The 18342-nt window shown below is 36.4% G+C and overlaps 1 protein-coding gene across 4 annotated transcripts in view; it reads left to right on the top strand.

The window, feature by feature from the left end:
* pde1a (phosphodiesterase 1A, calmodulin-dependent) overlaps positions 1–18342 on the top strand; it is a 112290-nt gene that overhangs the window by 37223 nt on the left and 56725 nt on the right. Inside the window, exons 1-3 of one of the 4 annotated variants that reach the window (XM_077215966.1) lie at positions 14042–14417; positions 14715–15038; positions 16570–16596. The exons of 1 other annotated variant lie outside the window; for it this stretch is intronic. In XM_077215966.1, the coding sequence (XP_077072081.1) occupies positions 14941–15038; positions 16570–16596 (125 nt within the window). In that variant the 5' untranslated portion in view covers positions 14042–14417; positions 14715–14940. Of the gene's footprint in view, positions 1–13893; positions 15039–16569; positions 16597–18342 lie in introns of those variants that run through there. 2 more of the 4 variants (XM_077215965.1, XM_077215964.1) reach the window with 2 other exon arrangements.

Below are 18342 nucleotides of genomic sequence, written 5' to 3'. Positions count from 1 at the left end.
ACGCTCAAACTGCCATGCCAACCCATCTTCAAGTTTCTTGTGAGGACACCATATGTTGCCTTTGGACAAGTTCATACTCACTTAAGGCAAATCACACATAACTTATTTGCTACATTTTCTTACAACTTATACAGTTAGATGGAACTCATACATGCATATTGGTTATTTGCACAGAAAAGACACACTACATATTGAATGCTATACATATTACCCAGAGCAGCAATTACATCTTGAGAGTTATTGCGGTTTTATGGATTGTGGGCGTGTGATGTGTACAGCGCCGCAGTTTCTCCATGGTGAAACATTTCAGGTCGCCATAGCAACTCAGAAGACCTCTTAACACCTGACGATTGCGCAGAATGTTGACATTCATCAGGGTTTTGTCAATCTCTGGAAATGCCCACATAGGGTTTGGACTGAAGACTCGAGACATGAGGAAATCCTTCTTTATTAATCAGTATGCTATTTTAAAAGCAAATTAGTTTTTGTGTAAACCTTTAGTTGAAATTTGCAGCATAGACATTTCTGAAGAAACATTCCGATGTCTGGGGTCAGTAAGTTTTGGGATCAAAAATACAGAAAAAAAACAGCAATATTGTAAAAATAACGGTTTTCTATTTTAATATACTTATATACAATAATCAAATCACACATTTGTCTTTTTTTTTGTATATATATACACATTTATAACACTATACTTTGTGTTATATTACCGTATTACCTTATTGTAATAATTATTACAATGATTTCTAATACAATGGCATCTTTCTCTCTTCTGACCAATGTAATAAATCACAATATAATCAACATATTTGTCCCCTCTTTTTGAAAGACCTGGAAATGCTATCGCTGATTTTTTCTTTTGCTGTCAGAGCAAATGGGAATACAATAATTATATTTGCTGTCGTCTCCCATCCACCGCTATAGAAGTTTACCTAACTATGACGACTTCCGCTTCTGAGAATCCCAGAAATGTGAAAAGAGTCCATATGCTTATTTGGTGCTCAAGAAACATTTCTTCATATCATTATCAATGTTGAAAAACGTTATGCTGCTTAATATTTTTGTGGAAACAGTGATACATTTTTTTTCTTCTTTTTTTTGGATGAATAGAAAATTAAAAAGAACAGCATTCTATTTGAAATAGAAATCTGTATACTGTATATGTATAGAACATTTTAGCATTATACATGCCTTTACTGTCACTAAATATAATTTAATGCATCCTTGCTGAATAAAAGTATTAATTTCTATCAATTTTTTGTACTGACCCTAAACTTTTTAATGGTTATGTATGGATTTATATTTAACAGAAAAATCTATAAATCTGCCATGAATCTCATACTTTTAGTAAAGGAGAGATCATGAAATTAGTCTAATGACACACTCTTTAAGATAATTTAATGACCAAATAAAAAGAACATTAAAATCATGTTGGTTATTTATTTATTTATTAATTGTCAGCAAAATCATAGTAAAAACATTGTGAATATTCAATAAATTGCCTTGTACTACTTTGTACTGTGTCTATAATAATAATAATTATAATAATAATAAAAATCTCCCAACTTTAGATTATTAGTCTTCATTTATCTCTTCTTTGACAAGTTTTTTCATGCAAACACAATGATTTCAGAGAAGGTCTTTACCCGATTGTTGTGTGTCCTGTATACGACCGGCTCAAAGTCACGTCCCTCATCTCGTTAGAACATTAATCATACATCGAGATGAAAACTGGCCAGAGCTCAAGTGTGAACCGCCACTGTTTGCATGTTTCTATCTGCCTATAGAGAAAATCTCTGTATGAGTCACTGAAATGACATTAATTACCATTGCAAATGCAAGAGCTTAAAAATCACAATAATGGACGATGTTAAGCACTTCAGAAGCAAAGGACAAATACATTCATAAACTGTTTTCATAATAGTGGATATGAACATCCCAAGAAAGAGAAACCTGCTCAGTGTGCCTACACAGATAATTTAATTGTCTATTAGGGAAATGGTTGGGAGTAATGACACATCATTACAGACATTAGTGTTTCTGATCTTCCAGGCTTTGCAAGAATTTCAGTTTTGTGTTCAGACAGAAATAGAAAGAAAGAGAAATAGAGAGGATGGGTAAAGAGTTGTTCTTGTGCTTTGTTTGTGGTCTGGCTAAAGTCAGACTGCTGTGGTTCTTGCAGAATCACATTACAACCATGCTAATTAAAGTCAGTACAGGCTAAATTAGCCGAGCTGGGCTTGAGTAGCCCCAGAACTGACCGTTCCCTGTGCACTGGATAACGTCACAACATGCTACTGCTAATATAGGACAAATGCAGAGGTTGTGAAAGTCTATCCTAAATTACCCATGCTGCATTAGGTCCCTGCACAATGTGGTGTGTGCATGACCTAATGGCCTACCAGGAATGACATAATCCATTTGGGTGACATCATAGTTTGAGATTCGTCTCAGTTAGGCTGACTAGGGAATTAAATAAAATATATATATATATATTTTTATATAAAATGAATACATTTTATTTTATTATTTATTAAAAAAACGATTTAAAATGTTATGCTTTAAGGTCCTTGCACACTGAGTCTGAAATTTTCGTATGCGTTTTTTTTTATATCCGTCATTCGGTGGCTCTGAATTGTCAAAACACCTCTCAAAATGCTTGCTACGGATGCGAAAAACTCAGAAAATAGAACCCGATCTGAATTTTTTTTATGTCAGACGAATGTTTCGGAGGCAATCATGTAAACATGATTGACATAACATGAAGGTCGTATGTATTTTATAACATGCGAGAATTTTGGACCCAGTGAGCAAGGACCGTAAGACTTCAAAGAAATTTAGCTCTTATTACCAAAGTTTTTTGGTTCTGAAATGTAATAAATTAATTCATAATTCACTGTAAACAAAAAAAAAAAGAGTTGTAAATTTAAAGTTGTAAATAAAACAAAAATTACTGGAAGATGTTTTACAAAAAATACTGGTTTAGTTTTTCTACTTCAAAATTTCAAGTTTAACTCAATGTATTACTTGCTTTTCTTTGTAATTATTTTTGAAATTTACTAGCAGTTTCAAGGTAAATTCTATTTCATGAACAATATTTTTAAAACCATAATTATTTATAATAATTATACTTATTTTAAATAATTATATATTATTTACAATCATATAGCTGATGAGGAAAGGCGGGTAGATATGCACTCTAATTGATGTTTGACGTAGAGACGAGATAGACATGGCCAGTTGGCATATCACAAAGCCTTTATTGTCTGGTAATTTTGTTCAAATAAGGGCAGCAGTTGTCTAGAAGTTTAGTGTGTCATTTGGAAGAGGGCCTTAATCAATAAGTAATGAGGCAGAGGTGGAGTCTTCCTGTCTCTTGTTCAATGTGACACAGATTAGACAAGCATTGAATTTGTGGAGTGACACACAAAACACATCTAACAATAACACAAGGTTCATCAGTGCACCATTTCAGTCATGACCTTGGAAAAACGGAAAAAAAACAACTTAGCATTTGAAGCTGTCATTATAACCTTTTGTCCTGCCTCTGGTGCTTTCAATATGTGTCTGTTGGCTTTAATTTGTTTTCCATTGACTTTTTTCGAACTCTTTCTAAATCTTCAAAATGCGCCTGTAACCAACGGTACCGGTCGTGTCATTTGCATGCTCCTGTGAGATTCTGCCGAATGCCCCCACATTTGTGACAATCAGGGTATTTGTTTTTCACTCTTGCTGTCTCCATGTGAGGTATCCATGGTGACAGTCTTTGGCCTCTGCATTAGGCGGTCGGAATAAAGATGTATCATCAGTATCATCGGTTTAATAGTCTCCTGAGACTAGACTGATAAAGTTCTTCAGAGCTTGCTGCTGGAACACTACAAAAGAGATTTACTGCATATTACTGGCCTTTATTATCTTTTCCTTATCCTTATAGTGGCCACATTGGTCATTTTTATGCTGTAATTATATTACATTAATTTATATTAGATTTACATGAATCATTTAGCTGACACTATTATCTGAAGTGACTTAGAATTGAGGAAAACACAAGTAATGTATCAATATCGTAAACAATATTAGCAGTATCACAATATTGCTCTGAATTTTAAGAGCAAATCAGAGCAGTAGTTTAAGCAAAATAAACGTTTTGCCCTCATGTAATTCCACACCATATGACTTTTCTTTTTACACTTTATTTTGATAGTCCACTGTAGACATACACTTAAGGCCTCTCTAATGAGAGTTAGTTTACGTGTAGTTGCAAAGTTACTTATAGTCAGTGGCATGTCTAAAGTGGACCATCGAAATAAAGTGTTACCCTCTTTTTTTCATAAAACACAAAATGAAATGTTAGGCAGAGTATCTGAGCTGCCAACGCTATCTCACGACCAATTCGTACGAATTTATACGAGTGATTAAAAAGTGGCTAGGTCGTATGAATTCGTACGAATTAGCCACCTCGTAAAATTCGTATGAATTGCCGTGAGATCGGGCTGGAGCTGCTGTGATGTATACTTTTAAGCTCTAAAAAGGCACCATACAAATATTATAAAAGGTCAGAAGTTCTTTTCAAGTCATAAGAGATTTTTTGGCCTTTTATTTTTTTACCTTTTAACAGAAATAATCACTATGCATCTCCTTTAGTCTTTCGCAGAAGGTACAAATAATGCTGTTGGAATGACATTGGGGTGAGTAAATGATGTCACATTTTTTGTATGAACTATCACTTTAAATGCTACATGTGGGTGCGATCATGTATAGCTGAATATACAATCATCCTGTCTACGGTTTGATGTTACATTGATTGACATCTTTATAGAGCATCAGTTCAGTTAATTGTGTGCTATATTCATTAATTGTTCCCTTCTGGTTTTCTTACTGTAATGGCTTATATTGATTGAAATGAAGTGACCTTTCTAGACATGATGTTAAACGTAATTAATACTGAATGTTTTGTAATGTTCTACTACAGGGTAGGAAAGAGGGCTCACACAGCACACATGATGGATCCATAATTATCCCCTGATCTTTACAGAGCTGGGGACAAACCTTTCGTAATGTAATCCATAATTGGGAAATGGCTTTAAAGATTGATAAGCCATGAACCTAAATATTTATTAACTGAGCAGTTAGGAAGGTCATAGTGATGGTATAATTTAACCTTTACCAAGCTCCGCCCCCTTGATTTATGTTGCTAACCCAGACAAGCTTTGGAAAACACCCCATAGGAATGAACTGGATATTTTCAGAAGTGTTATTTTAGTATTATAATTTTTTTTAAAGTGATCGTTTACCCTAAAAAGTCATTATTCACGCACCCTGGTGTTGTTCTAATGCAGAATGCCATTCTTCTTCTTTTTTTTCGGACCAAAAAATTAGAAATTTAAAGGTGATGTATGTCATTTTTTTGACTGCACTAAAGCACAAAAATGGCATTATGTATTTTCAGAGATTTAGGAAACATGCTAAGGTCACTTGTTTCTCTGAAAAACAACAATACAACCAGTTATTCTAGTTTGAAATGTGCGTTTCATGACAAAATGTCTCTTTTTGCTTTGGTTTGTGGGATCCTGCTCGCTGCCAATTTACCCAATAGTATTTTGACAACCCAGGTTGCCATTTGGTGGAAAACACAGCGTATTGCAGCCCGGAAGCCAGCAAACAAACTAGGTCAGAGATCACAGATTCTACCCGACCTAAAAAGCCTTGGCACACATCTAAAAAGCTACAGAGGCATATTAAACATGGATACATCAACTAATCAACTTACAGTGTAAGGCTTGTCGCCTTCCATCGTCAATTCTGCTACTCCTGTTGCATGTCCTCAATCTGGCAACCCGAGCTAGAGTCGAGTAGAGGAGGAGAGGGCGGGAGAGACAACTCTCTCCAATATTTAATATCTCCAATTGCAACGCTGTACCCATTTCAACGACTAGCTGTCAATATAATATACTGTAGCTTTAAAAAATAATGTCCTGCTCACACTTGTCCATATAATGGCACTGAATAGCAACCAGCATCAAGCTTTTTAAAAAAAAGATGCAAAAGTGTAACAGAATGAACCCATGCAACACAATTCGAAGTGTTGGGTATATGATAGTGTTTGGTGAAAAATAAATTGACATTTTATGTATTTAACAAAAATCCTGATCTCGGCCCTTGGTCTTCTGTGCATGGCACGCATTTGTGAGACTCAATGCCGCAGTTCACTCTCCGACTCTAAAAAAGTATACTAAATGTTTTCTTTGTACTTTCTTAACTAAGTTGAATATCTCCTACGAGTCCTAGCAGAACTCTATTTGTCTGACGACAGTCAGAATGACAGTTGACAGATGTGAACATGATAACCTTTTGTTGTGATGAACACAATGAATATATTCACCTTAGAGAAGAAAGTACCTGGATTGTATTTCATTCTGCATCGTTAATCTTAATTTCTCACAATTTGTGTGTTTTTAGGTGAGTCGGAGTGAACTGTGGTGCTAATAGTGTCTCACGAATGTGTACTGTGTACAGAAAACCAACGGCCAAGGTTAAGATTTTTGTTAAATATAACATACAATTGCTGTGTTTTTCACCAAACCCTATTGTATACCCCCAGGACACTTAGAATATACAGAATGTGTTGCATGAGATTATTCTGCAAAACTTTTGCCTCTTTTTAAAAAGCTTGATACCGGTCGCTATTCACGGGACATTTTTTATGTTCCTTTTGTGGTTCGAAAAAGAAAGAACAGCATATGGCATTAGAACAACACCATGGTGAGTAAAGGATGACATAATTTTCATTTTAGGTTGAACTAACCCTTTAAGGATTTATATGGGCTTTTATTTTTCATATTTTCATTTGTCATTTTAACAAATTTTATGTGCCGTTGTAATTTTTTATTAGTTTTAGTAGATTTGTATTAGTATTAGTTTGTATTCTCCACATAATAATATTGAGTATTATTATTGATTGGACTACACTGACACTATTGGATGAGAAGAAAACTTGAACTGAATTAAGCTTGATGATGACATCACTGTTTTCTGCAGAGCTGCTCTATTCATGGGTTTCAGTCACATGAGTTTTTTGTTGTGGCCACAATCTTTAGGACCTTTGCGTTAAATTGCGTCTCCTCTCCCTGGTGATCAGAAACAAGCGTGCCGCACAAGCCCTGAAAAGGGAAGCCAAAATGTCTCGATCGCCCCCCGGTGACCGGACCTAGTATAGGTCATAAACACCGCCCTCCCCATCTTATTCAACACTATGAGACCAACTAAACAATTAAATTACACTTCACATATCTTATATTTCCAAAGATAGTTTCTGTCAATTACTGTAGTTTTTATCATGCTGATGTAATCTCAACTGTTTGTTTTTAAAATAAGTTTGTTTTTAGTTAGTTATTTGATGCTATAAAAACGGCGCTGTGGCATCATGATTGACAGCTGTGATTGACAGGTTCTTTGAGTGAAGTAGTCACTGAAGCACCAACAGACTTTTTTTCGGGATCTTTGGAGGACTGAGGAGATTGGAGCTTTAAATTTAATATCTAAATTTCTATAATTAATTATTTCACACCGACATAATGGGTTGTTCTGCAGTAGAATGTGCTAACCGATCTGGCATGTCCGATCAATCTTTGAGTTTTTTGCGCATGCAAAATAAATTAATAAATTATAGGATGCTAACCTAGCTAAAACAGACTACATGAGCTAAATATGAAGTTGATTTAGCTGTCCACCAAATTGTGATAGTTGTTTAATTGTTGTAATATGAGTAGGCTACTCAAATTTTACAGTATAGGTCCTATATTAATACATTAATATATCCTATACAATAGGATATATCCATGTGTTACTTTTTAAATATGACAATGTGGTTAGTAGTTGTATTTACCTTATTTTAATGAGGTACAGCAATCACCAGACATCAAAATTGGAGCAGAACAGAGCAGACAGGCCACTTAAAAAAAGTGCAGGGGCGTGTGCTTGCGATTGATTCAGCGAGAGTGAGGGCAGGGCGTTGATTTCGCGGCTTTACTTCCTGCTCACTACTGCGCAGGTCTGGTCTCGAAATCGCAACTGCGCAGACTCAAGTCCTAAGATGTCAGCGCCATATCGGGACACTGACGGCTTCACTTCTCACCAATGGAAGAGAGCGAAGGGGCGTCGTCCATCTTTTTTTACAGTCTATGATCGGAAAAATGTCGCACACTAAAATAGCACACCTCACTACAGATGAAAAGCAAAAAAAAATAGATACTGTAGGTATAGATCCGTATTTCCTGTTAAACGAACTGCTGACTCCACTAATGTCTAGTAAAAACTTGCCAAATTTTACGTTTGCTTACATTTACATCTAACTCGTCCACAATCTCTCTCCGTACACCGGCGAAGGTGAATGGAGGCAGGGGCGTAATTTAAGGGTGGGACATGTTCCCATCACTTTTAGCCAGGATCGATATTGTCCCCACCACTTTTGCAACATCTCGCGGCACGGATGTACCAATACAAATAAATAAAACATCTCTAGTTATCTTGTAGAGGATTCTTTTCGTTCGTTTGTTAAATGAGAGGTGATCTAGCCCGCTGAAATGTGTTGTTTTTGAAATCAAGTGATCAAAGTGGTTGTGAACTCTGCGATCAGAGGTGCAGATACAGTGTTCTCTTGTGACTCGCGCACAGTCTTCACACGGACGCGAGCTTTAATCCGTTTAGGAGACACTATTCGTTCCGGTGAAATCACAAAATAAAATGCACACAAATGTGTTCCTGATTGATATACAACCACTGATACACATAATCGGTTTTAATAAGGGGAAAAACACTCTACGAGTGCGGATTAGAACCCCGAACCTCTGACACGCTTGCCGAAAGTTCTGCCACTGGACCATTAAAGTAAATAATAGAATAGTCGGATGTCGAATGTCATTAAACGACAAATTAAACCCAATGTACTATTTAAATCGATTGCTGGACATCGTAATGTTATTGTACATAGGTATATCTGATTATTGATTTAGCATTGTATTAAATGCCCCCATGAAGAAAATGATAACAGGTAGGGTAAGTGGCACACTGTTAATCGAGCGATATTAACGTTACACGAGTAATCGCTGAATTGCTGAACATGAAAGCATCGCTGAACTGAATTGCTAATAATGTCGATAAAGCACATCTCTTGTATTATCAGTGACGTTTGGACACCTTTATTTTCAGTTCTCATTTATTTGTATAGCCCTTTTCAAATAATATTTCAAAGCAGCTTTACAGAAAATGCATATGTCTACATTTCAATTTAGAGTGTCCGAGTTATGCATTTCAGAAATGTATATAAATCATGCAGTTAGCTAAAAATCTATTAATTTAAACAATGTATTAATTTAAGGCAGAAACAGTGAGCAGTTACTAAGGTTACTAATGAAATTTTAGATAGCAGTCTAGAATAAGGTTATACGTGTTCCAATTGTAAACGACATGTTTTAATTTAGCTTTCTAACCTGTAATTTGCTAATTTTACTTTTATTTAAATTTCCAGGTCAACGTTAATTTCTCAACATTTCTTTGTGATTTGCTGTTATCACAGTTTACAGCACAGCAGATAGACGGCATGTTGCAATTCGGTCCTATAAATGGCGGCCGCACCACTGTGTGACGTCACACAAAATTAAGAATAGTTAATTTGATTTTGTTCCATAATTGACAAATTCTGCAATATTGACACTTTTATTGAATTGAATCAAATCAACATTCAACTGACTCAAAGTGAATAACACCACTATTGTTTTTTTTTGGTCCGTTTATTGTAGAACTGCTTAGCTGTATCGAACAAATTTCATAACTAATGGACTTTACATAGTTATTGAACTGAACTGAATCAACACTGAACTGAATTGAGGGGAACAGTGACTCTATTGTCTTTTTAGAGCTGGTTTACTGCAGAATTGAATTCTGAATCATTATTCCTTACTTTTCCTGTGTCTCACTGCAAAGCTGCTTTAAAAAAATCAAGTGCTATATAAATTAAGGTGACTTGACTTTAGCTTTAGGTTTTTAAGTTTAGGTTTTTAGGTTTTATTTAAATTCAGCCTGAATTCAAATGGATTTTTTTTAAAATTAGTTTTAGTAAACAATAACAACACTGATTTTCAATTAAATCTGTGATACAATTTAATTGAAACCGCCGAGGTAAATCAGAAAACATTTCCCGCTCAGTAGTATTTTTAAGGCAGTGCTTTGCGAAGGGTCATTTGTCAGATCTAGATGTTTTCTGGGATGTTTAAAATAGGAATTGGTGGGATTTGTGGCACAGTGGGTAATATAAAAACCCATTGTGCTCACATGGATGTGGTTTTAATCTGTCACATTCAAGCCCACTTTGCTTTCCTGTCATCTTTAGTAAATATCAATCAATAATTCTGAATAATACTTGCAGTGCAGGAAAAGTGTCTTTCAGTGCTCACATCTTTCAAAGACTACATTCATGCCACATTTTCTTTGTCGCATGTATAAACACTCTTCACATCCAAAGAAGTCCAGGACATTTATTAATTTTAAGCTGTCATAAGTAAGTAAAAGCCAAGCTTGTGAGGAGTTATTCGAATTAAACATGAGCCGCCCATGTATTTAAAGTGTCAGATGTATTATACATCATATGTCGAGCTGTCCGTGGGGATAAACATTTTCTAAGCTTTTGGCTCTTAAAACTCCATTTAATTAAGAGGCACAACCAAAAGGAAACACCCACTCTCACATTATAACAATTACCTGCTTGATGATGATTGTTCTCTGACGTCAAAGCATGTTCGTCCGTGAACTGAGACCCATCAAGATTAAAAACAAATGTTTGTGAATTACAAATCAGGGTCATTGGGTGAATCTCAATTTACAACATGCTCAGGTCTCATTTCACCATAAAATTAAATGAAATATTGTCAATGAAGCCTTTTGTATTGTTATTTTAATGGCAAATTAAGCACAATACCCTTAAATTAGTATTATTACGGTAATGCGTCTATATATTTACGTTTGAGTGTTTTTTTTAAATAATTATCATTATTCTCAATGGTGAATCTCATTTTAATCACCTTATTGTAATACAATGATTGGCATAAATAAAGTATCAAGGCATAAAGTATAAAAAAATGCTGATGTGATGTATAACTTTAGTACTTTTTATTTGTGTGTGTAGATCCTAAAAATAGGCTCCATATTCTCTACACAGAATATAATTTCTTTTTATATGGATATGAATATGAGCCAGACAGGTTTTATGAGATTTCCCCTATTATTCTCTTATCAGAGGTTGAAGCCCGTCATTGTAAAAAAGTGAAGGTATAACGTTTCATATTTTAATGCTGCAGCTAACACACATGACTGATGGTTGTTTACATCCATGGACACATGACCCGCATCCAACCCCGTATCAGATGTGAGGTTCTGCCAAGCCCTGAATGAAAGAATGATGAACTCTGAAACACTGGAGTTCATCAACAGAACACTGGCTATGTTCCAAAACATTGTGATTTCACTTCATTGGCAGCAATTTGCATGATACATAATGGTAGCATGATCATGCTGCCTCCTAAGATACCTTTTGAGCATCACATATATCTTTTGCAGAAAAGAATCCCACAATGCATTGCTACCAGCACGGCAAAATAATAAAATAAATAAAAACTAAATAAAAATGTCAGATGAAACTAGAAAAATTATGATTATAAACATAATTAATTGAATAAAGTGTTATTTTATTACTATTTATAAACTATTATTGTATTTGATAATATCTTTAAAATATTTTTAATTTATTTTTATATTTGTTATTTGTATTTAGGTTTCGTTCATTTTCATAAAGTCATTTATAGTAATTTAAGTATTTAAACTTATTTTATTTACGTTAGTTTCCAAGCTAACATTTCTTTTTCATTACGTTTTTTTTAAGTTGAAGTTTTTCATCTAATATTCACATTTTATATCATTTCAGCTTTTCAGTTAAGCAAAGCGTTTTTTAATAGTTTTTAGTTTTAATATTGATTCAATACAAAAAAGACAATTTTACATAATGCATCGCTATAAGATCAGTGATAAAAACATCAAAGATGGTGGCTAAGGCGGATTTACTTTTGGATTTACTCATTGTAGAGCACGGATGGGCAACTCCGGTCCTCGAGGGCCACTGTCCTGCAGAGTTTAGCTCCAACCCTAATTAAATACACCTGAACAAGCTAATCAATGTTTTCAGGATTACTAAAAAATAATTTTTGTCAGGGTTGCAGCTAAACTCTGCAGGACAGTGGCCCTCGAGGACCGGAGTTGCTCATCCCTGTTGTAGATTTACCGAAATTCTCAGGAGGTCTGTAATGTTTGAAGTGGATGTCGAATGTCAGTAGACCGGGAAGATTTTAAAACGAGCGGTTCATTCATAAATCCGTAAGATCTTGCCCTTATGCTATGGAAATACAAAGTGGAAGACAGAACAAAACGAACCGGCGCTGAAAATGGGTGGCGCTACATAAGGTCTAGCAATGTTAGCATAGCAACATGCTAACACTAACTCTTGAAATAAATCAGTCAAGTCTTCCATATGCTTTGCATATGAAGCGATGTTGGCAATACACAAATAATTTCTGCAGATGTAGAGCAATCCAAATAAATCACGTATAAGGTTTCATTTTATTTAGAATGCTGCCTTAAAAGGCAGTAGACAGCAAGGCAGCACTATAACAGTTATGTTTGGTTAATGGAGTTCTGTGCACCGTCTAACCATTGACACTTCTCTGACTTAACAAAACGCAGCAGTACGACACGTCAGGAGGTCCTGGAGGTGTTTGTCACAACCAGAACCTCTTAGGTGTTCATAATGTACAGGTCTAAATCGTGCCTGAGCAATCTTCACTAATTGCTCAGTAGCTGACAAGCACAAAAGCTTCCCCAATGTGCTTTGAATCAAACTGCACCTTCTTACTCTTGTCCTACTTGCTTTTTTCAGTCGATAATCACAATCAGCATGACGACAATCCTACGGGATAAGTGGACCTAAATAAATAACCCAGCACAGTTTTTATTTGTAGTCTTTGTTGCAGCTCTTTTCTGTCTAAGTTTGCCTGTCTGTGTGTCTGTGAGACCTTCAAGTCATTCTTTTACAGCCGTAATCATTCCCTCCAAAGCCATTTGTATGGCAGTGTGTTGCCATGGCAACGTATTTCATCATTTTAGTGCCGAAAGTGAATATAAATGTTTTATTTACACAGACAGACATTGTCAGAACATATCAGAACTGTTTTATATGAAACAAATGGCTTAATCAACAATCCCAACTGTCAACCGACATGCTAATGTAATGTAATGTAAAATCTCATTAAACGGAAAAAGTAAAAATAAAGACGAGAGGCTGTTTTTCCACTTCATGCAATTTTAACAAAATGTGGTTATCTTATTACAGAAAAAGGCATTCATGTAGCAACCAATCAAAATCACTTTTACATGAAACAAAGAAAGATTTCGAGTAATCAGAGCCCAGAAATAATCTGTCATTCTCAGAATGCACTAATTTCAAGCAATTCCTATGTGATGAAATGAACTAATGAGAATGTTTTTTTCCTATGCTAATTTAGCAATGATTAAGCTATTTTACATTGTAGAGTGTAATCAAATAGAACGGTAACCCAGAAGAAGTGATTATTTAAGATTCAGCCTATTCATGCTGATGCTCATCACCATCAATGCTGATGCTCCGTAGGCAGGAGATGTGCCCTTCCCCCTAATGAATGAAAATCAGCCATGCCTGGCTGCAACAGCACCAAAAAAAAAAAAAAAAACTCACAATCTTCATTCCATTCTTATTTACAGAAACAAGATAGGGGTGCTGCTATATTAGGCAAGGTGCCTCTGTCTCGGACTGGAGCATGTTTGCTGATTTGATTCTCCTCCAAAACCTTCACAGTCTCTCTGAGTGTGTGCCTGCCTAATAACGCCTTATATTTCACGAACAATCATGACATTTTTATCAGCACGCTGCTTCTTGCAGCTGCGCTGGAATGAAAGGATTAGAGCATGTTGAAACTAGGCTGCCGTGCGCGAGACGAGCGCGGGATGCTATAGTGCACAGGTTAATTTCATTAAAACGCCAACTCGGGACCTGGAGATGCCGCCGGGGGAGCTTATCATTCAGCTTGCCAATGGAAGGTAAGTCTCTGTAAAATACGGCTTCATGATGGATTCTTCTGAAGAGCGACGTCTCGAGGAAGCTGGTGAATGGCAGGAGAATCTCGGCCCCTGGTGGCCAGGATAATGATGCTGGTGAGGATGTGAGGAAACGATTCTCTCTGCTTCTCCCTCTGCGTCTCTCCGGCTGTGGAAGAGGAGGGGGAAATTGCTGATCCGTTTCCAGCCAACGGATTCCATTTGAGGAGCGACGCACACAGGTGCCCCTTTTCTTTCGAGTGTGGTAGTGAAGGCTTGTGAGTGTTTGTGTATTTGCAATGTTATAAATGCGTGAGATTAGAGATGTCAAGAGGAGACAGGACAGCCTCCATCATAGATTGATTGAAAGGCTGAAAAAAACAGGGCGAAAGAGCAAGAGGGAACAGATTCCGAGAGGGTGATAAATACTCAAGGCACAAGGCACACCGCTGCTTTTCCGGACATTGGGAGGAAGAGAGAGAGAGAGAGAGAAACATTTGTGTGACGTGTGTGTGTGTGTGTGTGTGTGTGTGTGACAGCGTTCCCTCAGTGCGTAGTGGAGGGACAGGTCTGTGCGCTGACACTCACTCCAACGGGCTGATGCACTCTGGAGCCGAGAGCAGGACCCTCTGGGAAACGTGTGCAGCTCGAACTGCCGGAGATGCTTTGAAGACTCGGAGCTCTGCGCTACACGTGTTGAATCGCATACCTGCGTATCCCTCTGCGTCTTAGAACACTCCACACGCTCGTGCATTCGTGCAAACCATGGAGTCTCTGGCCAACGACACGGACGGGCTGGAGAACTCCTTGAAGTACTCCAAGTGCGACCAGACGGAGAAGATGTGGATTAGGCTGAAAGGAATGTAAGTGCTTCTTGTTTCATACTCTTTCATCAGCATGTCTGGAAAATGTGGTTTGATTCCCGGGAAGAGAGAGAGAATGACAGAGCTGTTTATGAGCAGTAGTATGGTTGTGTTCACTGTACGCTATGATGCTGGTAGTGGGTGAATCTTGACTCTTGGGGCAGCAAGTGTGTGAATGTAATACTAATGAGACTGTCAAGCCTAATCAAGCAATGTTGTTGTTCACATACTTGCTTCTACTGACAGTTTTGGTTAATGAATTCAAATCAATCTTGTCGGGTTTGGGCTCAGCGGTGTTTGGATTGTGTCCTTTCATGGTGAAACTATCCAAACATAATTATTTTGTGATTTAATTTTAAACGAAGGATGAGGAATGTTGACGTTGTATTTTGGATTTCACCACCAACTCTAGTATTGTGCACAATATTCAAATGTAATGTTGATTTAACATTTTAAATTTGACGTTAACTATAAATTCATTTTTCAGCAAACATAATTAATGCGTCATTTATGAAACATCAAAGTTAACTAAGAATTCAAACTTATTTTTCAGCCACATTAATAATAATACATTATCTATCAAACGTTATATTCAAAACAGAAATAAGAGGATATACTCTTAGAGACTTATACAATTCATAAAACCAAGTTCCAACACAAACACTATAGTTAGTACATTCATAAGTGCCAGTAGTTCATGTTATACTGAGTAACATTAATTTTACATTAATATTCCAACTTATTTTTCTGCCAAAATTATTAAATAAATAATCTTTCAGCAAACCTTATTCAAAAAAAAATATATATACTTTGACTGTTTATTCAGTATGCTTAATTTTACTTAAATCATGTTATCCTATTTTCCATCATAAAAATTACTTTCTGTTGTTGTGGTCACTGCTAAACAAAATAACCTTTAGTCTGATGTTAAATGCATTGTTGCAATCTAATCAGGCGCTGTGACCTATAACAGAAACAAATTTGTAGAAAGTCGGAGTCACTGAATGGATGATCCCGGGATTTAAACCAGTCTAGTTCCATCACCTCCCTGCAAAGCTCATTCAAGCCTCTTTGGATCTTTTCCTATAGACCAATCATGCTCATCCATTCATCCCATCCTAGGTAGACAGTGTTGTTTTGGGATGCGTTGAAATGGTCCTACTGCTCAAAATCCAGGTCACAGTTGCTCCTTGGAAACTTCTAGGTGGATTAAACACAATCAAAAGCAAAATGATTTATTAAGGCTGTTTAATATATATAAACAAATGTATTAGCGATTGATTTGCAATTAGTCCCAGTGCGCTGTAGATTATCAAACCGTCAGTCTAAAACACATCCGATAACAGCAGTTCCATACGATTACTATCACTGCAGTGGGGAAGTGAGAATTCCTGGAGAATCCTGGCTTTGTTCACACTAGAAAGAGAGCATGCTGTTCTTGTCAGTCATGTACTTTACACACGTAAAAGTATACCTACTCCCATGGCATGTGCTCATTATGGATAATGTGTTTCCATTTTTTGTTTTACAGGCAGAAGTACAAAAGCACATCTCAAAGGTAAGTCCAAAGTTGGTCTCTATTTGTGTCACAGCAATTCATTGGAGGAACATTTCATGCATGACAAGTAACGCAGGCTGGATGAATCGAACCGCAATCTTATCACTCCAGCTGGGTCACTAATGGTTTCGTTGCCACCTCCATAGTGTGGGGGTTGCGTAATGGGTAAAGATCTGGTGTGCTAACATGAAGGTTGCAGCTGAAATCAAGATTAAATGGGCTGATCAAGGAGCAGGAGAGATATTGACATTACAACCCAGCGCTTTCACCTGTGCCAATGAACATGGTGCTTCAAGGAGACCATCCCTGTAATTAGGCTTTGCTAATAGCTTAGCATCTCGATCCAGACAAAACATCAACCAGGAACAAGTGTTCTTCCATTTCCATGTGTGACAGCCCTCACGATACAAACTGCACTCGCTGTCTGATGCTGTCTTATGATGTACGGATTACACAAGTGGGGCAGCTCTGGAATGGAACGCTGAAGAGATTATCGCAGTGCGTTCATGGCAGCTCTGTATTGATATTCCTAAAACATTCTGGTTAGGATTTGTACTAAAGTCCTGACGCCAAGTATTGAACTTGTGCTATTGATTCAGCCTGAAAACGTTTAACATACAGACTAATTCGGAACTGTTTTGTGGACAATTTTAGCTTTGGTTGTACTTTTGTACTATTCAGTCTTTCATGGAACATTGATAGAACACGTAGCATTCATAATGTAACCAACAGCGACGACGTCATCATAGTAGCCGTATTTGGAATTATGATTGGTCTTCTTTCTTTTATCTATTTAAATAATGATTTGTGATTAGTTGCAGTTCACTGTCACAAAGGAAATGTTTCAATACATAATGAGCTGCCTACTGCCTACATAGGCAGCATCCAAAACTTGAGATGGAGACTTGACTCACAAATTATTTCAAATAGAGTTTGATGTTGCTAAGCTAACAGCACAATACTCTAACATGTACAAAAATGTGTTTATTTCGGGTAAAATAGTCAATTCAATAGTCCATTCAGTTCTGTTCAATTATTGTCAATGCTGCCTCACAGGGTTTTGGAAAGGAGCATGTTCAGAGATCTCTGTCTAGCGCATGTATTTGGCATTGTTTTGAATAAACAACGCAGCAGCGCTGCATCAAGTGGGATCAACTGGATAAGAAAAACATTAAAACGCAAAAACTCTTACATCATCAACGCATCTCGTGCGCCACTGATGATGCACAACTAAAATTCAGATGCACCATTTTTGCATTTGAATTTTATTTTAAATTGGACAAATATTCGATATTATTCTATGAAAATATTAATATTTATTATTTCATATATTATTTAAAATATTATTTTTTACCAAAGCTAAATCCCTTTCCTCAAACTTTAACAATATTCCTTTGCTGCCTTGCAAGCAATGCTAATTCCTTTTGTCATTAATACACAATATTATTAATTCATGATTATTTAGCTACTATTCACATAATATGAATACATGAGTACTTAAGTGAATAGTAGCTAAATAATCATGAATTAATTATATTTGCCAAAGTGTTCAAAGTGTGTAGCTTATAAATAAAACATGTGTCAATGCATTTTCTCTCTCTCACACACATACATACATACATATACAAAGCATTACTGACTGTGAAGGGCCCTGATGCCTTCACTGGCCCTCCTTTATGTGGAAACCTCTGTTAAGCTCTTGTGTGCAGGCCAATCAGAGCAGTCTAGTTCGGGTGAAGTGGCCCT

The sequence above is a fragment of the Siphateles boraxobius genome, unplaced genomic scaffold (genome assembly GCF_051911475.1).
Source record: "Siphateles boraxobius isolate OS27281-9 unplaced genomic scaffold, OSU_SipBor_1 7, whole genome shotgun sequence".
Taxonomy (NCBI): domain Eukaryota; kingdom Metazoa; phylum Chordata; class Actinopteri; order Cypriniformes; family Leuciscidae; genus Siphateles; species Siphateles boraxobius.
Note: the sequence above shows the minus strand (reverse complement) of the source record. Positions and strands in the feature narration are given on the sequence as shown.